General features: G+C 42.8%; 1 protein-coding gene across 1 annotated transcript in view; it reads right to left on the reverse strand.

Moving 5' to 3' along the window:
* The window catches only part of TBXAS1 (thromboxane A synthase 1), a 229,124-nt gene that overhangs the window by 131,821 nt on the left and 70,478 nt on the right, over nt 1-26,825 (reverse strand). The window contains exon 3 of the mRNA XM_062589583.1: nt 18,722-18,774. Within this exon, the coding sequence (XP_062445567.1) occupies nt 18,722-18,774 (53 nt within the window). The remainder of the gene's footprint in view (nt 1-18,721; nt 18,775-26,825) is intronic.

A 26,825-nucleotide genomic window follows, 5' to 3' on the forward strand; every position in this document is an offset into this window, starting at 1 on the left:
ATCTTTTCTTAATGCTTGTCCACACACAAAAGCTCTGCCTTTAACTATAACAATATAGTACAAATGAACAGCTTGACCTGATCTTTTGCTATATTTTCATGTAGGGTATTAGGAGCAAAATAAAACCACTCTTAACCTAGCTCACTCCTGTAAAGAAAGAACATGTGAAAGTCACTTGGAGTCCTCCTAGCGATACAACTCTGTCTGCACCAGAGTCTGCTCTAATATTGCCACCCGGGCAAAAAGTAAAAATTCAACACTTGCACACGAGTACGATTTTCAAGTGTAGATGAGGTCGCAGTTACTTAAGCTATGATGGTAGGGTAATTTCCTTTATATTTCGGTTTAAACTACGGTCTCCCAAATCAGAGAACAGTCCCTGTGCCTGACCCGTAGATTCAGATCTGTTCAAAGGCGAGACAGAAGCGAGCTGGTACGGGCACGCTGGCAGCACACGGCCAGCATTCGCTTTCGGCAGCAGCCCCAGCACATGGGTGGCACCGAAGGTGCCATCCAGCACATAAGGAAAGGGATGGAGGCTTCCACCTCGTGTTCAGGTTTCACCCAGGACACCGCACTCCTCTTTGCAAGCGTTAAGCCACTTAGCAAACATATCTCATCTTTCTTTTACCCTGAGGACCAAGCAGCAATCGGACAAGGATTTCGGCTGTTCCATGTGTGTCCCGCTGTTGCTCACCTCAGAGCCACCACACACATCTCGTGCCCTATGGGGTGCGAGCCACCCAGTCCCTCCTGCAGCGCTGAAATGCACTGTCTCCCTTTCCAGCATTCGATAGGCGCCCCCGGGAACCCAGCTCTCTGCTCCCAGGCTGCGGCGCGGATCAGTCACCCGCCCGTAAAGCTGCCATCTTTGTGGGCGACAAGTTGAAGGACCAATTCAATGCCACCCTTCCTGCACCTCAAAGATCGTTCTGGTCATGGCGTATGGTGACCTGCTGGCAGTAACATCCCCTCCGGATCCTGAGCCACAGCGGAGCAAAGCTCACAGAGACATTACCTTGCTGCATGGGAAAAACAGAGCGTAGGCACTACATCATGGCAAAGGGCCACATGGTTTTGTACAACACCGGCATGAAAAGCACCTGCAACCCTCTTGCTTTTATAGTGCTGCTGTCAATTCATAGAAGACTTTGATCTCCCTATTACCAGCCCCATGTATTTCAAACATTGCATCAATCATAAAACATATACATGCTGTTAGGCAATAAGCAAGGCTTTGTTTTCTATGCCACAGTCTGGTAAAATACACAAAGATCACCTGGAAGGCTAAATGAAAAAAGAAAATTTTATTATCTCCATCTTCCTCAGGGAAGAGCAAAGAACAAGAAGAAGAAAATGCAAAGAAAAAAAAAAGGTGAAGTATGCAAACATACAGGAACACAGGAGGACAAGGTAATTTTATTAGGAGATGTTTCCAAAGAAAAATAAGTTCCTCAATCACACCGCCTCTGTTATTAGAGGCATCCATTCACAGCAGGCAGAGAAATGCAAAAATGGAGCGCGTGCTGCTTGTTTAAAATAAGGACTTAAAACTGGCATTGCTTGCTTAATTATTTCAGAGGTCAGCAAACTGATTTGTCACGAACACCATCCCCCTTTAGCTCCTGCAGGCAGTTCAGATCCTATAGGACTAAATGATACGTAACTAATAGCCGCACAGCCCAAATGCAAACCTCCGCAGAAACTGCTGCTCCGGTCTGAGCGGAAAGGAAGGGAGCAAGGGAAAAAAACGGCAGGTACCGGTGAGTCCAATTATTCGTGGTGTCCTATTAGCGCCTAGGGGCCTCTGAGGTCGCCGAGCCCCGATTTGGCAGCAGCTCTGCATCAGGAGGCGGCTGCTATTTAAGTAACAGCGGCAGCAAAGCGGTGCCTCCTCTGTTTCACAGCTGAGCGACCGAGGCTTTCCTCGGACCCGAGGACGGCCGCTGGAGAGGCAGGAGCCGAGCCCCTGCCCACGTCCCGGGCCGCGGCCAAGCGCAGAAGCGCAAGCGCAGCACCTCCGGGGTGGGAGAGCACCAAGAAATGCACGCTACCTCCTACAGAAAAAAAAGGGTGGGGGGAGTTAGAAGCAGGTGAACTTACTGCACGTGAAAATGAGGCAGTGACGGCACTGAGCAGTCCCTGGCACAGAGAAGGGTTTCAAGGCACAGACGTGCCTTAGCCTCAGAATAATCCAGCCCGTGGTGCAAACTCATAGAAAAGACGACACGGCGATCGCTATTTCTGAATAAGTCGTTTCTCGTTTCCTTTTTCAACGAACTATGCCTCTTTTCAAGTCACGAGAGCTTTAAAAATAAGCACACAGAGCTATTCAAATTTAATTCCTCGCTGCGTATTAAAAACATCACGTAACAAGACGCACGGACGCTCGCGCAGACTTTGGGGGCTGCTCTGTATTGCTGTGCATCCCCCTCTTTGTCCACACGCGCAGGATTAGAACCGCTATCTTCTACAGCCCAAGAACCTCCGTGCTATCTCAGACTTGCACCTTGCCGGGAGACCTCGTGCTTAAGGAAATATCAAAAAAAAAAAAAAAAAAAAAAAGAAAGAAAAAGAAAATTAGAAAATTCTGGGATTATTTATATTCTTCCCACTGTTAAAAGCACAGCTATTTTTAAAGGAACTCCTCCCTCACCAGGGCCGGTAAAAGACTCGTGCTACAAAGGTAACGTTTTCAGGGTTAAAGGCAAAGAGGAGGGCGGCAGCTTGGCCAGAGTTGGGAGGGTCTCGCGAGCACCTTCTACCAGCGGCGCGATCGCAACCTGCTCCCCGGCGTCTCTGACTCAGGCTGGGGTTTAGCGACTCGAGGGCAGCGCACTAGTTTCCCAGCCCCTTCCCCCTTCCGAGCGAACGGTGCGGGAGACGCAGACGCTGCACGGCCGCGTTAATTCATTCATGAAACGAAGTAGGTGACATTTACCCACATACAAGAAATGACAGGGATTAAATTAAGCTCATGAAGTGCCACGGGGGGGGGGGGGGGAGGAGGGAACCTTGAAATTATACAAGCACATTTGGCAATCTGCATCCATTTGGCTTTCCATGGGAATCCGAGTCCGGACAGAGGTGCAGAGTTGAGGTGCAGCAAACAAAAACCTGCGCCGACAGACCGGGGAGAGAGGCAGCAATGTTTTTAGTGTTTTTATAGGATGCTACTGAAAATGAGAAGCACTGTGATATTAAGAAACCAGGGGCTGCGCCTGCCTGGATGTACCGTGCTCTTTCAACTGGGTGAAGCTGAAAACGCTCATCGCTCTTAAATTGGCAAGACTGCCAGAAGGTGGTTTCCAAATCTTTTCCCACGGTGCTTCCCACCACGCTTGGCCTGTAGAGGTCTGGAGTATTTTTTTTGACCCGCGTCTGGACTGCAACGTTTCCACCTAAGCTTGTTTTGTCTGCACGCGTTAAAGCCCAGAGTGCCTGGCTGGCCTCCCGGGGTGCCGCAGCAGACGTTTCCTGCGTGTTTCAGTGTATTTCTGTGCCTGGCCTCTCCGGGGGCTGGCGAGGCACAGCGTGAGAGCGGCCTCTGCTCAGGCTCTTTGCGCCTGATTCGGTACCAAAGCATCCCTTTTCCATAGGCTGCAGAAAGCCCATCAGGTTGCTGCTTCCAGAATATGGGGTCACTGTTTCCAGGGAAGACTACATCTGGGAAATAGCAAACTTTCTGTTCCTCTCAGCTTCATTTGCTACCATCTACACTATCTTCATTTATATGGATTTGGATGAGTCTATTTTTCATATTCACCATTTTTATCAATGCAGTTAAAAAAAAAAAAAGCTACAAGATGGGTGAGGAGGATAAGCTGACAACCATACTCAGGATACACGTGGGCAGTCTTTTCTCTGTCTTTTTATTATTATTTTCTTTTTTAAAAAATAACAGAGGGGGAGGGATCTCTTCAGAGTTTATCCAATTTCTAGTCAGAAGCTACAAGCAAGTTCACTTGACAGACAGGTGAGCAATTTCTAGGAAATACCAGAAAACATCACAGTGTCAGGACTACAGCCATTTCCTACGAGGCAAATGCGGATAGAACCGGGTGCTTGAAGACGAGGGAGATGACTGAGGTGCTATGCAGGAAAACACAGCTAAGAAAACATATGGCACAGGGGCAGTAGCACACTTCTGCTTTCTGGCAGAGCCTGTGGGATCCACCCAAACAAGCGGTGGCAAAGCCAGGGATGACCCTCAGCATCCCGGGAGGCAGGACAGGGTGCACGTGTCACGGTTCAGGCTCCAAGGAAAGTTGGGAGGTGGGGAAACAAAAAGAGCAGAACATGCACGCAATCATGCGGAGAAACTGAAATTGGGCAGATTTCAATAGAATTTGGTGGTGCTTTGGCACAGCAACATATCGCAGTCTGTACAACAGGGTGATCCCAGTGGAACCACCAGTGCGATAAGGTCGCTAGGTACGCGCCCGTCACTAAACTTCATGTGAGCAAACACACTTCAAGATGACTAAAGCAAAACCTATGTTACCTGACTTCTGCCTCGTAAAGCATTTCTGACCAGGATGAAATTGAGAAAATTTACGTATCTGGTATTTTTATTATATTTTCTTCCCAAGACCTGGCAGCAGGTAAAAAAAAAAAAAAATCCATAAGTTTACATTTCTGCAACCTTTGTTTCATATACACTTTATACAGAGGGGCCAAGACAAGTGTGACTAGAGTTTTTTTGTCTCTCTGGCTTTGGATAGCCATTTTAGCTCCAAAGGGAACAGCTTTCAGAAAACACTGAATATCTACCTTCTGGAAAAGTCATGTCCTCATACATATTTTTCAAAACAGGTATTCATAACAGACACGTTCAAAAATCAGTAGGCTGTTTCCATTTGTTTTGATTCTGCACTTTAGCTTTGATTTTCTGGTAGGCAAGACGGCTCGTCTGGCTCCTGTAAATATGATTGGCAGTGGTGGACAATACAATGTTTTACTTTTGCATGCGTTTGAAATAAACACATACATAATTTTCTTTCCATCTACCACGTCTTACTGGCATTTTGATCTTAAATCAATGAATTACAATAAATTGCACACCATCACTTTTTATTTCTTTGTTTGACACTGCAGATCCATGCACTTCCACAATGATAGTCTTAATATTAAAATGTTTTAATTCCTCAATAATACTAAAATGTTTTAATTCCTCAGTAAGAGACTCAATTTCATAATTCTCAGCACCATAAACATGACAAAATGCGTATGCCAAAATGGGTTTTGCATAACAAGCTCCACGTACAAATACACTGTTTTGTTAAATAAGAAATGATACACTGACAATATGACTTAGTCATAGCTGCTAGCCTAAAGATATCTGAAGGTTAAGCAAATGAAAGTGGGGTTTTGTAAATGGGTAGCAGTGGGCAAGCCATACAACTAGTTCATCTGCAATAAATCCACAGCGCTGGGCCAGCACCTAGTCGGCCTTAGTCAAGCAAGTAAAGGTTTGCCCGACCGGCCACGAGGGGGCCGGTCATAGGGACTCACTTTTCTTTCCTGAGCCACATTTAAAGAAAAAAAAAAAGTTGGAACAAAAGAAAAACAAACAGTAAAAATCTAGTGAGTTCCTAGAAATGCACATTTTAATGCTCTAGGATAACAGAATGCATGTAAAAATCCACTTTTAAAAAATCCTTGCGTACTTAAGGTAGTGTATCCTTTTTTCTGTACCTTTTTAAGATCTATACACAAGCACACAAAACCATTTAATTTTCTTAATGCATTGCTAAATGCACACTAAGCCCAATAAAAGTCATTTCCCAATGCTTTAAGCATTTATCACAAAACCACTAGCAGAATTCTTTAAAATAAAGAACGTTAGCCATGCACATGACCAAACTAAATTATCTTGGGAAGTGGCTAATATCTGACCATACAGAAACACTAGAAAGCAGGGCTTTGTTGTAGGACTAGAAGGAAAAAAATATATATTTTTTCCCTCCCTTGCAGAAAAATTGTAAAGATAAATATATTTTTAATACTGAAAAAGCTGCAGCTCCAGGAATCAATTCAATGTGTGTCATGCTGGACTTTAAAAACCCATTTAAAAAGAGCCGCGATAAATTTCCTAACCTCTTTCAGTGCACCGCACAGAAGACAAAGGAAACTGAAATTCAACAGAGATAGGAAAGAAAGAAAAAAATGTGAGGGGGGAAAAAAGAAAAAAAAAAAGCAATGCTAGATCGTGCATCGGTGGCGACATCCTTGAGAACATCAACAGGCAGGTCTGTGCCACGGAGCCCGCCGGAACCGGGAGCGACGCACACAGCTAACAGCGGTGTGCCCAAAAGCACATGCCACGATGGGCTCGCCCGGGTCAAATTAGTAAACCTCGCTGAAACCCACGCAAGCCCAAGGATTTGTCCCAATAATTCAATTCGCTGCCGTGAGAAAACACAGACTGCGTTTCAAAGGGTAGTCTTCGTAAGAGCACTGCCTGGTTGACCTACTTTTCCATTTACCACATTGTGCCTATCTTCAACTAACAAAAACACTTCTTTGCCCCATTTTTTTGGGGGGGAGGGGCCAGTTTTATAACAACTGAAATAACATGTTACCTTCTCCTGAAAGGACCTGAATCACAGAAGACAGTGGAGTTTGCTCAGCCCTCTCCTCTTCCATGGACTTGTCCTTTCACCTTGGAGCAACAGGTCCTGTTCACCTGCTCTCCTCCTTCTGAAGGACAACCAACGGTGGAGCGTATTGAACCAACACTGGCATTTGATTCCCTCCGCACACTCAACATACTCAGGCTCTGCTCCTGGCTGTGTTAAACAGCTGTCCTGGGCCTGATTTTGGCTGCCCTGGGACATTAGTAAGATTTTTGGCTAAAAAATTTCTCCTCTTTGGCTCCACTGTATCCACTTGGCTACAGGTCTCAGGACTCCTGGGAGACCTGCCTCATTTCTGAGCTGCCCAGGTAAGTGTTATCACCCAACGCCACTTTGCTACATTATGTTTAAAGCCTATTGGTTCTGCAGCACCTGCTGGAGCTATCTCATGGAGCCTTTCCCCTCAAACGGGGGCATACGTGAAACACCAACAGTCACACTTAGGATTTTTGAGATTAAATTTCCTGAAGCAAAAATTGCATTTTTTTTTAATTGTTCAAAGTCTAGCTAGAAACAGGTAAAAACAAGTAAATTTGAAGACACACCTAAGAAAGCACTTTATATTCCCTTTAAATATTCAGGTATCAGGGTGAGGTTATTTAGTGGCTTGGATCTGCACACAACAACAGAGCTACAGCAGAGATACGACCCACTGAATCTATCCCTAACCCCTATAACAAAGCAAAAAAAACCAGGCATAACTGTAGGATGAACCACCACTGAAGTAAATATATTGATCCATCAAAAATGATTGAAGACTGACAATAAAAGGGTTATAAAGGCTTAGAAGAAAGAGAAATCAAAAAAAAAAAAAAAAAGAGAGAGAGGGGAAAAAAAGAAAACCACAAAACCAACTCGCTGAAAAACTCCCACCTGCATTCACAGGGAAAATCGGCCTGGAACAATAAAACAGGACGGCAGCGCCGGTGCCTCCCCGAGCGCCGCCCTCCCAGAGGCTGCGGGAACGCTGCCATAACCCAGGAAAACGAAAACGTGAATGCAAGGAGGAACCATCCGAGCACGCGGGTACCTTGGGTCCTGCGGGCAACGAGGAAGGGCAGAAACACAGGACGGCTAGAGATTCACTGCTTTTAATATTTCTAAAATTACCGGTTTATGCTCGCCTCACCTGGAGTCTTTTTAAGCCCACAGAGATCACCCAGTTAAACAGGGAGCGCGAACCGCTGGGTAGTTTCGGCGCTGCCAGCAACCCCGTCCGTCAGTCCGGCCTCTCCAGCAGAAGGCAGCCTGCGGATCTAGGGGGTGTCAGCCGGAGTAAATCACTTAAGCAACTCCCCGCAGAAATTCAGGATTCAAAACAGCAGGTTCAAGAGCAGCAGGGCACGGGCAAACGCACCGCGTGCAACGGCCGCCGCGGTCACCTGCGCGTACGTACGAACACGGCGGAGTATCGGAGGGCTATGGGGGGCTGCTTGGAGGCTCACGCACACGGGCACGCGCGTACTTCAGCACGTGTACTTCAGATGCTTTCCTGAGGAAACGAGCACGAGGAAAATAGCAGTTTCAAAAACCGAGTTCTGTTCTACAGCATTGATGAAAAGCCACGTGCGCTAGTTATGGGATAAAAGACAACGTAATGCCACTGATAGAGGAGGAAAAGTTAGGTCTGTACTAAGAACAAGTTTCGGTACCTCAAGTACTAAATCATCCAGTCCTGCAATATGTTTCTCTGCTCCAAAAATCAGAACGCAATTACTTTAATAAGAAAATAATTTAATATTTAGAGGCTAATGCCTTACCACATGTTATTACATTACCATCTGACCTGTATTAACACATCTCTCTGCACTGCACTTGCAGACTTTTTTTTTTTTTTTAATATTCTTCTGCCCCATGCATTGCTCATTTTCTACTGTGTCAAATGGACAGACAGTAGATGTATAAAACTGTTAGGCTGCTTTGATAATATTTTACTTTGGCTATTCATACGGAGTGCTGCTAAGATATTCAATGTGATAAAAGCCAAAAGACCAAGACCCTCTCATAATGTCATTTTTGAAAGAGTCTGCAGCAATTCCTGGTGTCTTTGCCAAAATTCTTTTTCAATAAAATAGATTCAAACATTGACAGAAAAACTTAGATTATTGCTGAGTAATAAAATGTCTACTGCTGGCCCTTACAGGGTTAGAACATTGCTCCCAACTCGCTCCTATTTTTGTAAACTACTTTAAGATGCCTGGATTCATCTTAAAGGTCGCTGTACAAAACTTAATTCTCTTCTGTATGTACTACCATAAAAAAAAGAAGTTATATAATATGAGAAAGACCAAAACCACTGGATCAAGTTCAAATACTCATAGCTCTACACTTTTAATGCAGCTACACTGAAGCAAGCATCAGCTTGATGGTTCTGGCTACTATTTTCAGGGCTGTTTATATGGGGAAGACATTCTGGGACAAGATATAGTTTGAATCTTAATAAAGTTAGACTAGTAAAAACTCCTATGGAAATACACCCATTTCAATATAATAATTGCTGGGGGAGTTGTTCACGTTTTTCCCTGATTTAGCTTGTGTCATTCCTGAGTTGGTGTGTCTGTACATGAGAGGTTTTTCTGACATTACCATCTCTGTTTAATTACATCAGTATAATTTTATCAGCATGACTAAAATAAATCTGCCTTCAAGACAAGCCTTCAGGTTTAAGCCACCAAATTTGATGGAAGGAAAGACAGACTCCCAGCCCCCAGAGTAATGGTGGCTCAGCTCATTCCACACTCCCCAACCTAGGAAAAATCAAATACCAGCTGAAAACTTCTCTCACTGCAGTGGAGTATATTTTTGCCTATTGCCTGACGAAGATGGTGCCAAACCAACAAAGAAAAAGGAGGTATTTTGTTCCCCTTACTACTAATAAAACATAGTAGACTAAAACTGATCCCCAGACTAATAAGGAAGAGGAGAAACTAAAACCTATATATGACAAAACGATAAAAAAGTAATGAAGAGATTTATTGACGTACATAAAAACCTTGGAATGACGTAAAAATTGTCAGGTCACATTACTGTTTTCAGCTCAACATGGATAAGAAAATAATGGAGGAATAAAAATTAGAGCAGAGAGGGAAGATAAGGCATGGTGAAAGGGGGTGTGCAGAAGAGAAAATAAGAGAAAGAAAACAAAGCCAGGGCAGATGTGAAGGCAAAAACTTCCACAGTGAAAATACAAAGCCCACAAGACAAAGTTTTCAGTGTAAAGGGGAAAGGATAAACAACAACAACAAAAATAAACAAACAACCCCAAAGCCTCCAAAGCAAGGGCACATTGGAGGACAACAAGGGCTGCAACAGAGTACAGCTCTGTAGCTACTGGGCTACAGTGGGGCAGTGGTCCTCCTCAAAGATGAAAACATGATGGTTTCTAGGAAATTAAACAAGATGCATCCTCAGTCCCCTCCCTTCCCAGCACAGCAGTGTCCTCAAGGACAGAGACCCACACAAATTTCCCTTTGCTGAGGGCTCCCCAACACGGAGAGGGCAGGTCTAACCAGCTCCTGCACCTCCTGCCAGCAGGCGCAAGGAGGAGACAGGTTTTCTGATTTATCTGGGCTGCTACAAAGAAACACAAACTGGCAGTAGGGAGTAATTTGGAGAGGCGGTGATCCCACTCTGCTGTGATGTGTTGGGCAGCTAAGGAGAGCAGAAGGAGCTCCCAAGTTGCAGCTTTAGTTCAAAGCTGATCTGCGTCAAAGGGCTGCCAAGGAAGAGAAGGGGGAAATGCTTTAGTAGGGATGATGCATTTTCCTCCCTCTGTGTAGGGAGAAGGGAAATGATTCAAGGACTTCATTTAAAAATTGCTGTGCATGGTTCTGGGAACACCATGTAAATTCATAACCACATACATATCTGGTGAAGTCAGAGACCACTAATAACTGTACGCACCCACTTCAATTCACAATAAAATTTGCATCAATACTTTTAGTTGCTGTAGGAAATTCTAATTAAAGCATATAATACTCATAGCAGAATATACAACACTGATGTTTTCCTATAATTTTAAATAGGATTGGTATACTGAAATAGTGCCCCAGATTTCAATCTTTTAAAAACTTTTGCCTACTTCTTCCCCAAATGGTGGAAAGGGGAACAAAATTACAATGTGGACTTTACAGCTTGTTAGGATTAACAAACAGGCTCTGGTGGAGCAAGGTGAAGTGGGTAGATCAAGGTGAAATTAAGTACATAAGTTTTGCTCAGAATATTCCTTCCCCCTCCCTTAAATTAGAAGAACACAGTCTGGTACACAGGTGCTGATCATAACACTGTTACACAATAAGAACAGGCAATCTGTCAAACAGGCCCATCCCAAACTCTTTAAAATGATGATTTTAAGCATTAATTAGCTAAGGAAGCAGGCAGCACAGATCAAGAATCATCCATACCATTATATTAGGTGTAAAATCCTACTCAGGCTGCACATTTTCAAGAGGAACTCCAGTTTTCAGATAATCTTAAAACTTAGTCCTTTTGAGCTCCAGGTTAATAGCTGAGTGCTGCACTAACAAAACGCAAGCAAACGTAGGAAGTAAGAAACCCCTCTCAGAAACAAAACCTCCTCTCAGTCAGAGCTGGTACCGATACATCCAGAAGCAAATTACAGTTTACTCAGGTTCCTCAACTGCTAACATATGTCCATAAGGCTACAGCCTTCACTGCTGCTTCACCCCACAAATGCTGGGATTCTTGCCTTCATGCAGAGCCTTTCTACAACCTGCCAACGCTATCTCGGTGGAGCTGGACTGGCCAGTGAGGGTCTTCCCCCTACACAAACACCAACTCACCGAAGCAATGACCACAGCACATCGTACACAGCGCAAGCGCAGAAATGAACATTGTGAACATACTGTAGATGACAGGCACTGGCCTTTGCTGCCTTGCCAAGAAAGTATAAAACACTGGCTGCCTAACTTGGTTGGGTTTTGCACTCCCTTTCCAGAGGTGTAAAAGATTACATTAGGTCCTTGACTCACGTTGGCTTGAACAGCTCAGAAGAGTCACAGAGCAGTCAGATGGAAGAGAGAAACTTAGAAAAAAAATGCAGGAAAGATCACAAGCCTGAACCTCAGCTACCCTGGGGTGACACCAGAGATTGCAGAGAAGTTTAGTTTTGTATACAAGACGGTTCACCACTTACATCAAACTTCTCCATCTCATTGATCTCACCCACGCTAAAGGCTAGGACTACACCCTTTCGGTGGGCCTAAAAGATGGGGTCCCCAGACCCAAGCAGGACTCCAAGAGTGATAAAAATTAACAGCCTTCTCAGAGTAGACGAGCTCAAGTTGCACAGTTGTCATGGGAGGTCATAGTCCAGATGCAGGATTTTGTCCATGGCTAGGAAGAGCTCATTAATGAATGCCTTCAGCATTACCAGCATACACTAAAAATCAATTTGCAATGTCCCAGAGACCCAAGCACATTTGAAACATAGCAGAATTAAACTAGTCAACTAATTTACCATAAATTCTGCCTATAAACTGCATCCCAGAGGTATCCGTACCCTGCAAATGTAAAATGCTCCATAATGATGAGGCAGCCCACAAAAGCTATTAGAACTGTAATAGTTCTCAAAAAAGTGTGGTGTACAACCTTTTGGATAAATCTCTAGGCATCAGTTCTAGACATCTTTGGCTGTGTTTTTAAGAGCAAACAGCTCTAGAGAGAAGAAAAATTAGTGATGATATAGCCCTGAATAACTCACAGGAGTTGTTCCAGGCAGCTTGATTCAACCATTGTAACCAGCTACAACCAATACCTGATAATAGCAGTGTGAGGAGTCAAATGGAGGTGTAGTATTGTACCATGACATTTCTTTTCAGTAAGGCTTAAAAAGAGAGAGGGAGAGAGAGAGAGTTTAAAATTCCATTTTTTAATATCAATGAATTCCAATTCTTTATAGGGCTCTGAGGAAAAAAGTTCCAAAAATTTAACTTACAACTTGATATTAAAATTCTCATATTGCTCAGTCAATATTTGAAATAGTCTCTTTCGTTTCAGAAAGAACGGCTAACGCATTACACAAGGGAATGGTAAAATTGTGTACATGCAAAGTGCTGTCAAAAAGAGTGCGGGGAGGGGAAAGAAATATTTTTCTCCCCATTAACTCTGTCCAGCTACAATAAACCTAGGTGTTTATGTGTACCAATAGCAGTTAAATATTTTTCAGGCACAAACACAATCGTTTCTTTTATGGCCCTGATTCAGCAGCAATGTAGATAAACTTCTGCGTAACTTGAAGCACTTTGAATAGCACCATTGAGTTTAACGGGGATTACTCAGGTGTTCAAAGTTAGGCACATGTTTAAGGATTTTCCTGTACTAGGTTCACAGTTAGCAGTTACTTATGGGGAAAAACAGATAACTAACTCCCAGGAGTAGACCTGGGGCTGATTAACAATCCTGTAGAGTCACAGAACCTTATCACAATACCTAAATGAAGAAAAACAGCATGGGAAAAAAGTTCCTGACAGAATACTAATGTGAAAGACTTTACTCTGCCCAAAAAGTAAATCACTACTTAAGAAAACAAAAATCTTTATCAAATAAAATGTGAAATAGGATTACAAGGACATATAAATCAGAAATAGGATGTCTGTTTTACTTCCTCCCCCCCCCCCCCCCATCCTTGCCTAGGCATGTTTTTCGCTAGCTGAAATATGTAGCAGTAATTTGTTTAAAATATATAAAAAAGAAAGGACCATAGGAAAGGTAGTAAGTCCATCAGACTCCAAAGTAAAAGATTAAGTCAAATAGGATAAGGCCGTTCATGAAATTAAAAAAAAAAAAAAAAAAAAAGGAAAAAAAAAGGAAAGAAATTTTTACGTAAGCTTTCAGAGACAAGGAGGAAAATACCTGTCCTAGGATTATTCTTTCCACATTAAGCAGAACAGATTAGAAAGCTGCTAGAAATTGAGAGGTACAAAAACAAGGTTAGGAAATTAAAATGGCATTAAAGACATTGTTTCTTCAGATAAATTAGCTGTACGATGAACATTTCTGCTGTTCCCTGCAGAATGAGATTGTGCCCCTGTTCAGCTTAGCTTCTCATCTAGGTGTTTTAAGGAGAGTGTAAGGAAGGATGACGCTTTGTGAAAAGTTCCAAATTCCCAGAAATGCATACTCCTCTTTTATACACAAGAGGGGAAAGCCCTAAACCTCGATGAATAACCAGTATATCTCATTCTGGTGCAAAGGCCACTAGCAGCAGGGAGAAAAGCCTGTTTCTTGTCCACATCTCTCCAATTCTGGACTCATTTGCCAAAATGCTAACTATCGCCATCTCCATTAGTGCTTTTTGGGGAGAGAGGTCAAGCATTAGGACAGAACCAGCTTAGTCTGCAAAGACTTCTGGAAAGCAGTCAGCTGCCAGAGGAGCTTACAGTCATAACTAACCCCTGGCCATATTTCACATTAGTGTCTGGCCCTATGATCCATCCTGTTCCTTTAAACTGCCCACCCACCTAAAGTGACCAGGCTTGATCTTGATTCCAATATTACTAGGAAATCATTAAAGGAATAACTTAAGGAATATTAGAAAGTCTTTAAGAGAAAAACAAAAAAACCTGTAGACTGGACATAAGAAAACCCAGTCTTGTCCTATTTTACATTGTTTTCTGTGTATTACCTGAAGATGTGCTAAAAGTAACCAGCAATAAAGCAACATCCTCTTTAGGTGGATAGGGAGCTCCATTCACATCCATGTTGTCACAAGGTGCTCAGGAGTTTGTTCATATACTCATTTCTGCACCTGCACCTTGAAATGCTTCTTGCAGCACCGTGCCAGCCCTGAGATGCTTATGCTGGAGCCCAGCACATGCTCAGCGTGGCTAAAGTTTGCTGCAGGTGCTCGTATTAGGAGCTGAGAATGATCTACAACTGCATTTTGTCAGAAACATTCCGATTACTTTCTACCTTTATCAGAAAATGCTGATTTTAAGCTTGTTGACTCCCTTTGCCAGCCCGCACCCTGACAGCTCTGGTTCCAAATTTCCCAATTGTCTTCTGCTTTCTAGCAACAGTTTGTTCCCAAATCCCTCTTCTTACTCCTCCTGGATCCCATTTCTACCTTACTTTCTTCATCTTCTCTTTAGCACTTACTGAACTACTTTCTACTCCACTTATTTTCTCCCAAGTAGCTTGCAAATTTGCTTTTCCCCTACCGACAAATTCATGTAACTGAGATACCTGCTGTTGGCATTAGAGTTCAGTTTGCTGATCAATGCTTATGTTGCTTTCTTCATCTTGTCTCCTTTTGTCTAGATGTGAGCTCTGAGGACCATCCTCTATTCTTTGTTTGTACATGCCTAGGACAACAAGGTCCTCGTTTTAATCAGACTTTAGATTCAATTTAAATAGCCAAAATTAACTATGGGTGAGGTAGTTATTCTTAATAAGTCCTCCTTAATAAGCTGTCAGGAAGGCATCAGGTATTTCAAAATACTCCACAAACTTCTGCAGTTTTGTCTCCTCAGCCCACTTTTTACTCTAATTTTTCACAATAGTATAGAATTAGTTATTTTTTTTAATCATGATTCGTATTAGACCTATTCAATATCACTTTATAATAACAAACAAAATAGTGGAATTGACAACTCCAGTGCTACTTCTGCAGGCTTTTGCAAAAAATCTGCGACCACGTTCTAAAAAACTACATTATGGCCTCCTCCATTTTCCTCAAGAAACACATGGAAAAACATGGGGGAGATATATAGTAGCAGTAAGCCCAGAAAACAATGCATATTTGGCAAGCCTTCTCGTAACAGGTTGATGTTGACAGCTCCAGGCAAGGAAGAGTAAGAACAGGCTTTGACCTACTGCAAGCTGTTTCATATGCAAAAACTACACGAAGGAAGAATATCCCCCCAACAAATTTCATTGTTTTTTTAATGTTACATTATGACTCCTTTATTGTGGCCAGCTAGGTAAATGTTACAAACTCTTGCACTCTTCCCAAATTCACTGCTATGACTGGTGGCAGGATAGGTTCATTCATCCCAGAGGCAGTTACCACCTGCCCACTGGAGACGGTACAGTATTTTCCGTTCCTCTGCTGGTTGTGTGTCCTCTAGGCCAAGAATCCTTGTTTTGACACTATTCTCCCGTTCCACATCACCCATACACATTTCCAGTGCCATAAAGTCATGACGTGATCACAATAAGCAATCCAAGCCATACGAAATGCGTATATAAAACAAAACTTAATTCACTGCCTTTGGAGCTCTGCTAATATTATAGCAATTGCTTTTCTGACTCTGTAAAGTATACTCTCCCTGTCCATTTCTCTTCAGCCCTGCAGCTCTGTTTCTCAGAGGTTTTCTCCTCTCGCCACCCATTTCCCATGAGCAGCCACAGCCTACAATAGAAATGGAACAATTGGATACAGTGTGGGTGAGAATAAAGTGTCAAAATATGAAAATTCACCCAAAACGAAGCAACTGATCTCCAAAGAAACCAAGACCATTTCCCTGCAAAATTCTTATCATAAAGGAGAATAGTCAACACAAACCTTAACACAAACTTTAACATGCATCAATACATTGCTTTCCAAATAGGATATTCTTCACTTTACATTTGGTGTGGAGCACCACATATTTTACAGGAGATATTTTTATGAAAAGTACTTCAAACTATAAGTTAACTCTAAGCTATCCTTCTGTTGCACAATCACTTCAAAGGCGATGTCTGGGACATGAACCAGCCACGCCGGTCCAGCTCTCCTTTTGTAGCTAACCATCGAGTCGTTTGCTACCCCCTTGGCCTCCATCGTGGGCCTCCTCTGTATGAAAACAGGCAGCAGTTTTCACAGTACACAACTGAGGACTATTTGCATTGTCTGTCTCTATAAGAGAGTAACACTGTCACCTCTCCTTCGGATCCACACATCGGAGCGAAGGAGGGAAAAAATGGTTTTGTGACCTACAAAAGCCTTACTTGAAATAATTCTCTACGACTTGAGGCCTTTTGGAATGGAAGGGATATATTGTTTTGACTTGATTAAAGCTGAAAAGTTGATTTGACATCCTGTTGTCAAGGAAACCAATTCACACACAAAAGAAAACAGTTGTGATGGTATCATTCAGACTATTCAAGTGACCTTAGAATGAAAAAAAAAGGCTTCAGTTCCAAAGATTTGTATTCAACTCACTTCACCACTGTTGAAATAAAGATCATTGCTCTTTATGCTTATTGGAAAGCAGTTTTCAATCTGGAAAAAGCAAAATGCCACCTCTTCTCCCAGTCTGCTGACCCAATAGTTTGCTGGGACTATACACACAAATTCACCTACTGCTCCTTGCTTATTTCAAAAAAAAAAATCTATAGAAAGAGCCCCATAGAAGATGTACAGGGAAGGAGAGGGAATTTCACTAACTGGCAAGACCATGACAAATACCCCCTATACATCCCACGCCTATTGAATACCAGTTTAGCAAGCCAGGTGTTAAAACATCTTCCTTTAGCTACAAACAAAGCTCACCTCAAGCACAGCAACGTTTGAGCCCAGCTTTGTTTTCTTGGGAGATGTCAAAAGCAGTATTTATTCTCTGTCAGCCTCCCAGGTCCCTCACAAATCGCGTCTGACAGGCACAAGGTAAAGGGGACACGGTTACGCTCAACCTGCTCATTCCTCCTGCCCACCAGGCAGAGTCATCCTTGCAGACCACCACCACCCAGCTATGTACTCTGTGCAATCTCACCAAGGCTTAATGCTTTCTCTCATTCCCTAACAGCTATGAGGAGAAGAGGAAAATGAAACTTCCTATTCATCTGCTCACACACTGCAATTATATACCCCTTTCTCCAGTGACGTAGCCTCTGCCTGGCCAAGTGAGGAGGCAGACGACTAAATAGCAACTTGTCTCCAACTCAGCTAAGAAAAAAATAGGCATGATATTAATAAGGAGGGAAATACACTGAAGAATAATGCCAGTGTTCTTATATTATTGTCATTTAAAGACATCACACCAAAGGCCACGGAGATAATAAGCCTCAGTCATTCCCCATTTATTACACAACATACAAATTGCCACACAGTTAATGAATATCTTTCTCTATTTCTGGCCAGCCAGCACGCTGTATTGTTTCTTCTTAGACAAGAACTTAACCAATGCTATTCATTATTTCCATCTCCTCTTGCAGCACTTTGTCCTTAGAGCTGAGCATAAATGCCACAAGAAGGCTGCAACTGGAGCATTAAATGCTTCGTATGACTGAGTCGGACTTCTTCGCGATAGAGCTTTTCTTGCTGGAAGAGCATCCAAAGCATATTTGTATCATTTATGAATATGCGTGCACACACACTCATATATGCATTCTGACTTGTATTAAAACCTCTGGAGAACACAGAAGAAAGCCTTTTGACATTGTCTGTACTTTGTGGACACTGCTCAACGCTTATATATTAAAATAATAAGTACACTAGAAACAACAGCTGACCACAGCAACAGAAGTTACCATGAAATAACCTCATTTCCGTTTAATGACATCTGTAAGGTAGTTCTCAGAATAGAAATGACTTTCACAGAAATGTGAAAGTGCTGGTATGAAAGAATATCTCACTTAAACTCTCTTTACTTCTAATAAACTGTTAAGATAGCACAGCTGAGCTATACAGAGAGGAATGCCTTCTAATCTGTTCATTATATTTTAAGTTTAGGATTTCCACATAAATATAGATGGTGAGAGCTGCACAAAATTCATACTATTTCATAAATTATTTTAAGACATTAAATTATGATTTCCAGCATTCACCAGAAGGATAAGCAGTATGCAAATGAAAGGAGAATTTTGAAGGATGGCAGCTTTGTGTAGTGGTGAAAAAGGATAAACTCAAGGTGCTTAATTTAATATTAAAAAGAAAGACGAAGCTCAACACCAAAAGCATAAGCCAAGGCTATTTTCTGCATGTAACCAGACCACTTCCATCTCTAATCCCTGAAATACTGCAGTCTGCATTTTGCTTGACATCATCTTGGCGTTTTCTCTCCTCTCTCTCAAATAAACCCAAAACAAAGCAAACAGCAACAGCCACAAAAGCAGAAAGCTGGTGGCACTGCTAAACTTACCCACAAACCGGTCCATACTCCTTTATGAGCTTTGAGTGGCTTTCCCAAAAGCCCTGGGTAAAAGGAAAGAAAAACATCAGTGTTTTAGAACAGTATTTGACATAAACCCTATCAATACAGCATTGCTACTACTTACCCCAGTTTTGAAACTCACCTTGGGGGGCCATTAACTCAAAATTTCACCTTACTCCCCTTCTCAATCTGCTAAAATAGTTTAGAAATTATGACTGAGGGGAAGGAATCAAAAACCAAAGGACCCGGAAAACCATGAAAAATTTTCCTCAGTCTTGGAAAACAAAATCTCCCTCCTTTCATGCATTTCACTACAAAATATGTTATCCTTCCATTGTATTTTTGACTAATTTCATGATTTGGGGGCTTGACTCAATTTTTTGTCTCATATATGTAGCAATGGAAAAGACAGAGAAATTAATAATAGAATTACTTATATGACTTACTACAGAAGAGAAATTCACTGAAGAACAAGAGCTTGGTTTTTTTGTTTTGATTATATTATTTAAAAAAATCCTCCAAAGTTAGAGTCTGGCATGAGGTATTCTGCAAAATAGTAAGCAGATTTATTTTAACAAACTTCTAGAATTTTCACTGCTTCATTCTCATAACTGATGAAAATTGGTGGCCATTTATATAAATAAATCTGCCACTATACTAAATTGTCAGTGTCCTAAATGAATTCAAATCGCTTATTCTGAAAGGTGTGTAAAATGTATCCCCAAAAGAGAACATGAAAAAGATTCGTATCAAAAAATCTGCAATATTTGAGCACCATATTATGTTGTGTTTGAACTTGTCTATGGAAAAATAACACATTTGACTGCGTTAATCTGCATTTGTATTAATTCAAGAAAGCCTGTATTGTGATCTATCTTCATTCTTCAGAGAAAATTCACCAACAAAGTAAAATACTTCAGTCTCACATTGAAACTTTCTTATTTTTTATGACATACTGTAGAATATTAGCTAGAACAACATGAAATATCATAAACAAAGCACAGACATAAATGAACAAGGTACAGTATAATGTGTGCGCGCTTTGGGAGCATTTTCCCCACCAAACAAAAGAAAATCTAGTAATCAATAGTAGTCTAATTTATCACTTAAGTTAGTAAGACACTCGCCATGACTTACAACTCTCCTCTTATAAAGCCCTTTGGTTGTTTTTTATTCTTAATACATCGCAGGGCAGGAGGGGTTGGTTTTTCTTTTTTTAAAATCACAGACCTGTATTTCTTTGATTTACAGGACAACGTGTCATCAAGTGAAGGCAGGACCTTTAGGTTTTCCATATGGGATAAAACAATAAAGCACCGGATGGCATAGAAAAAACACACCAGGAAAAGGATAAAATTAAAAAGGCGATGGATTAGATGATTACCATAAATATATAGATTCCCATCTGAAAAATATCTTACTACTAAGTAAGAAAAAAAACCTTGTCTGCTAACATGTGAAGAACCGAAGTGGACAGAGCACCGGTGAGAAACACCTTGCTCTATCACAAATGCACACAGCTAACTCGGAAAGGTTTCTACCCGCAGCCTCCGAGGGAGGGGAGAGGATGTGTACCTGCCCATGCCAACCTGCTTTTTGCTACAGCAAAACTTCCGCGCTAGTGGGAGCTGCATCACTTCAGCTTTATAAAGGCTGCCTGCTGGCTTTCCCCAGCCGACACAAGGGAAGAGCCTGGGCCAAACCTTCCTCCAGCTCTGTCCTTCCAGCAGTCGCTTACGGTTGCGCCAGGCGGTCTCAGGCCACCTTGCCTGTTAGAGCAGCTCCAATCTGCATAAACGCGGTTTAAAGATTTACAGTCGCTTTTAGGCACCAGAGCGACGCAGGGCAGCGCTCGGTGTCACCAGGCAGAGTCAAGCCCTGAGCACCACCGGGCTGTCAAACGCTCCCGTACTGGAGCGTTAGCAGTCACGGGGGACAGAGGGGACTTTGAGACAAGGCAGCACCGGGTCTGCACCCGAGCCCTCCTTCCTCCTAGCCCAAACATTCAAAGCGGATACCCCAAACCGCAGCCAAAACACCATCCGTTAAATTTGCTTGGGATTGCAAGCACGCACATACATATTGCACTTGCTGTACCCCCCAGCTGCATTCCAGCAAGCCAGCAGGATATTAACATTTACAAGAAGCTGATGCTCTAAATGATTCAGTAAAAAAGCCTTCCAGAAAGCCAGCTTCTTGAAAGCCCTTCTCCTGGCTCACTGCAGTAGCGGGGTCAGGCAGAACGCATTTCAAATCAGACTTGTTAACCAATAACTGATTTTCCACCTCCAGGTCTCCTAAACGATTACACCAGCTTAAAATTAACTACACACATTGGGTCCCCTCTCCCCCCGAAAGCAGGAAGTACACACCTCCAGGATGGGGGGAGGGAAGGACTTTGAAAGCATCTGGGGGAAACGGTGAGAAAGCATCCTTGAGAGTAAAGAAAGCACTTGATCTCCAGGCCCCAGGACACTTTCTCACATCCCGCTCGCTTGCACACACACAGTACAGTGCGGTTCTGCCTCCGCTGTCCGCCCCAGGGACCCACAGCCACCCCAGCCCCCTCGCACTGCAACGGCACGGCAAGTACCGGGGAGCAGGTGGCACCGGGCCACCCGCGGCACACTGGGAACCGGCGTGTGCGGAGTGCCGAGGGGCTGCAGTGGCTGAAGCACGGGCAAGGCAGAAGGAGCGCGCGTGTATCCCGTCTCCTGCTTAGTGCGGCGAGGCTGGCGAAGCGACCAGGAGCCAGTGCTGAGATGAGAAGGGAGGGATGGAGGGATGGAAGGAGAGAGGGAGGAGAAAGCTGGAGGGGAAAAGAAAAGAGTGAGGAAGAAGGAGTTACTACAGTTGATTAAAGTTTGATATTTTTTATGTTTCTCTTGCCCACAATTATCATTTTCAGTTGCACACCAAAATCAACAATGCTATCCCAAGTACCTGAAAGACTTTCATGCTTATACATATATTTGTATAAAGAAGCTTGCATCTCTCCTAGATAGTTACCAAACCATTGGCCTTCCTTACAGCTATCTCAAACACACAGTAAGGGGGACATGCTGCACCCGGGTAGCCTTGCCATTACTGCACCTTCATCCATGAACACGACTCCCAGCAAAGAGGTACCTTAAAAACATCCTCCTCCTCCTGCAGTGAGGCATGTTTGAAGCACAGGAAGCCTCATAAGTGCCATTGGTAGCTTCACATTAGCTGAGGTCAAGCTGGTCCAAGGTACGTTATTGCAGGTTTGTCTGGTTTTATAATTGCAATTTTAAGTAATACACACAGGACAACTAAGAACTTGCTCACCACCAGCAACTTTTTCATGAAAACAGAGAGAGAAACCGCTCCTTAACTCCCCAAGACCACATAGCAGGGGAACAAAAAGATGAGGCGGCAAACTCAGAAACTGTGCCTCTTAGACATGTACCTAGTGGTTTACACAGCCATAAATCAGGCTCTGCAATGACGTAATGCGTGTGAGGAAGGAGGTAACAGTGAAAAATGGAAACAGAATTAATTTTTTTCCCCCTTTAATGAAAAAAGAAGGAAGCTGAAAAGCAAAACGATGCAAGATATTACGAGCTGACACAGAGCACGTCAGGAAGAACTGCAGCACATTAAACAATCGCTCCTAACAGAGAAGCGTAAAAAAACATGGTCAGTAATACCGTTCCAAGTTAGAAAAAAAAATCACTTAGCCCTTTTCTTTGTCTGGAAACCTGCAGCACACGAATCGCCATAAACAACAACTTCAAAAAGGGCTGGGGCAGGGGGGAGCGCTGCGTTTGGCCCCGACAGCGAGGTACCAGCCTGATGACAGCCCATTATCACACAAGATAATGCAGGAGTATGCAAGGATTCGCTCCCTGAAGAAAGCATATTTTACAGCATCTGGTACACCATGGAAACAGCAGCTCAAGTGGGCTGACTGCTGCACACCCAGAAGGCTTCTTTGTTTACATGGCTGGCGGTTGCCTCCCTACAGGGAATTTGCATTCTCCCCTTCCTTTATGCATATATCACCAGTATTTGTGTGCAAAACCACTTGCAGGGCCATATCCTGCTCTCAGGGGTACAGGTGCGAGCCCTGCCCTATGAAACGGGATGTGGGGCTACATCAGCTGGATCAAAATCTGGCCGCTGCTGACTATCCTGAGATACTGAACATTGAGATTTTAGCCCGTGCAGCACATAAATCAAAGGGCCTCAGGAAGGTTTGAGCAGCCCCGTTTCTTTTTTCAATAGGTTCTGCTGTTCCAAGATGGATCCTTCAGCAATTTCATCTTTGCTATGCGTTCACCTTGCTAGTTCTTCACAGTCTCAAAAATCTGCAGCAGTGTCATCATTCCTACTTGCTGAAAATGGCTGTAGGCACTAAGCCAAAGTTTTCAGAAACAGCCAGTAGTAGTGTGCGTTCCAGTTCTGGGGATGTCTACGTTAGGCATTATCAGACCTATTCTCGTTAGGTGCCACATGCCTGCTGATCTCATGGACTGCAATTGGGGACCATATCTAAAAGTGAAAGCTTAATGTGACCCAAACTTCATGGACGCTTTGCAACATTTCAGCTTCCTGCAGCCAGAAAATAAATCATGAGGCTTATGAAGCTAGCTATGGTCCTTAAGAACCACTAGATAAAATGGCTTCAAGGGGACCATGTAGACAGGATCCAGCAGATGTAGCTCAGAACTTGGACTTCAAAAAAATATTACTTCCAGAGCACAGCAAGGGTTGCCCCTGCACTTGGTAGCATACTGGATGCTACAAAGACTAACGAGCTGTGTGAGGACTTGCATGACATGCCCCTCAAAATCCACTGCAATTAGGAAATATTACACATGCAAGAATAACCAAGGGAAGAAGCCTTCTTTTGTTACCCCTTTCTTGAAAGCACCATACTGACAGGATGGGATCCAAATCTCCCTAACCACTGAATATACAAGATTTTTAGCATTCAGTAGGCTTCAAGTGTCTTTCTTCCTTAGATCACTTGGAGAAACCCAACCACTAATAACCTAGCATCCAAATCGATGGATATATATCATTTTTTTGAAATACAAGCTAACATTTAATTAAAGCAAACTTGTATCAGTCTGCAGCCCACTTCGAAGGGCTGACCCCTCCCTTAGACAGTACATTATCACCAGTAATAATCCTAACAAAAACACTAGGATGCCAGCAAATAAGAGAAGGAACAGCATGAACTACTAACCAGCCTGATTCCAAGCCATGTACGTAGTTTGTTTCCTTCCATCGTTATCCCTAATAGCTGTCCTCTGTGTGCAATTTAGTTTAATTTGTGTGCGCACCATTTCAGACTTTAAAAAACACATATAGACCTTCCAAATTTATTAAAAGCAGCCTTCCTACCCTTTATAGTTATTAAGAGAGGTTAGTGTTATGTAATTAAGTTAATCCTCATCAGTAAAGGCTAATTAACCGAGTGCTAATTGAATCTGCATATGAAAATGTGGACAATGTGTTCTCATTATACAATCACAAAAGTTACCTGAACTAAATACCAAACAAATTATAAACATTTTCTTTCACCTTTACAGATCTTTAAGAAAACCAAAGAGGAAGGTTCCCTTCTATTTGCTATGTCAGCCCTTGCTGTCTTAAGCAAGGAGGTGTCATTTCCTAGTTCTGAGAAACTGCTAAAGTCCTTCACCGAAGGATGGCTATCTTCCCCCTTGCACAAGCTCTGCCTGTCTACCTACTCTCTGTCCTCAATCCACACCTTCATCTCCCTCCTCTCACTCCTCCTGTTACCTTCTCCAGTCCGAGACGCCAGAGGCTTTGGAAATCAAGTCACATCACCCAAAGGATCACACAACATAATATAATTCAGTCATCCAGACTCTCCCCAAAACCCTGCACACAGCCAATGCAAAGCCCCCGGTGCAGCTTGGGCAGCGCACCACCTTTTCATCCCCAAAGGTGCAATCCCATTTCTCAGTAAAGCCATTACAAGAAAATGGCTTCATCTCATTCCAGTCTACCTAGGAGTGTCTATATTACAAAAACAAGACATGTTTTGGACCCTTTTCAGCCTTTGCTCAAGACATTTACAGTTTAAAACAGTCAAGTTTCCAAGAGGGAATTAAGAAAAGCACATCACCCTTTCTGGTATTTGCTGTCTCTCCCCATTAACCAGGTTAATAGCTGATCCTAATAGGTTGGTAACTTAAGAGACAGTGGGAGGCAGGGGAAGCCAAGCAAACAAATACCAAATTGTGCGCCTGACCTCAATAGCCTGCAAGATTTCTCAGTGCATAGAGCCCACACAACCCTCACATTTTCTCACAAACTCCACCATGTGTTTTAAAATCCAAGTTGTAACCAACAGCACAGTCTATGGTGTAAGTGGTACGGTCGCATGCAGCAGCTGCAGTCATTTAACATACCCTCATGCACCACTACTGGTCCACCAATAAAACCTTAGTACTGCTTCTTTAGAAGAGCTATCCAAAGAAAAGAGAGACAGAAAGAATGAGAAATGTGATGCACCCAGCGTATCTTTCTTTGGAAAGATAACATATTTTCTAGGTAAAGGAACTGGGACAGATCTACAGAGATATCAGCAAGGCACTTAGTCTGGTGGCACTTGAAGAGTCCTCACACCCAAAAGGATGAAGATCAGGAAGAAACCGTGAGGTGGCAATCACACAAGTTGCAGGGGTCATGAGTATGGACTGCACTGAAAGGAACAGTATTGGTATGAAAGGAGAAACCTGCAGATTTCTCAAGGGTCAATCATGGGTCAATTGCATCCTATAATACAAGATTATACAATCTTGTGTAATATGTTCACAGAATCACAGAAGAAGGGACCTCTGGAGATCATCTAGTCCAACCCCCCTGCTCAAGCAGGGCCACCTAGAGCATGTTAGACAGGATCGCGTCCAGGCGGGTTTTGAATATCCCTGGAGAAGGAGACTCCACAACCTCTCTGAGCAACCTGTTCCAGTGCTCTACCACTCTCTCAGTGAAAAAGCTTTTTCTTATGTTCAGTGGACTCCTTAGGAGGAGTCCTAAACAAGGAGAAAAATTGAGATGTCATATCAGAACAATAGGAGGACCTTAAGAACTTGAATAACTGCAATGGATAAGAGTCTTCAGTTAAAAGGGAAAGAGCATGCCCTCAGAGGGACTACGTTAACTAGAAGAATTCCTGCAATAAGGGATGAGTTAATGAGCTGAAAATGACAGAGAAGGGAAAAACTCAGATGAATGCATGAACCACACAATAATACTGAACAACAAATGTGATGAAAACTACAAATGTACTGTATCTGGGATACACTTTTTCCAGAATGCTGCATGTAAATCTGATGAGGCGTGTTCAAAAAGAATGAATTAAAAATGGAACAAGTGAAGAGAAGGATTGCAGTGATCCTCAGGGAACAGGAGGCCTGTCTTACAAGCAGTAATTAGGAGCATTCGTTTTGCAAACCAAAGGTTCACTTTAGTAGACCAAAGGGAGGAGATATGCTTTCTGTCTATAAATGCCTTAGGAGTAATCATCAGGGAGGGAAAATACCTATTTGATATAAAGGCCTACATTACTAAAAGATCAAATGTGTATAAATTGGCCATAGACAAATGTTGCCAGAAATTAGATGAAGGCTGAAGACTGTCAAAGTAGTAAGGTTTTAGAACAGCCTCCTAGTCAGAATTCTGGGAGCAAGAACCTCAGAGAATTTTGAGATGCGGATACCTTGGGGGGAAGAGCATAGGATCAATAATCCAGGCCAGTCTTTTGTTCCATAAGGTGATATATAGGCACTTCTAGAATGAAAGACACTTTTTTTTCTGGAGAGATTGATTTAATACTTTCATATGTGCACATCTGCATTCATGCTTCTAGTTGATTCACCTTGACTTTTCATGTGCATACAGCCTCAGCCATTAATTTGGTATATTGCATTGAGATTCCCACTTTCTTTTTGTCTTTCTATTTTCAATCTCATTTTACTTTACAAGCATCATTTCCACAGTGTCTCTGAGATAGTAAGTACCTATTTGTTACAGGTGGGGAATTGGAAGTACCCAAGATTAAGCAGTTTGCCAAATGCCACACAAG

Source organism: Rhea pennata, chromosome 1 (assembly GCF_028389875.1).
Source record: "Rhea pennata isolate bPtePen1 chromosome 1, bPtePen1.pri, whole genome shotgun sequence".
In the NCBI taxonomy this organism is placed as follows: Eukaryota; Metazoa; Chordata; class Aves; order Rheiformes; family Rheidae; genus Rhea; species Rhea pennata.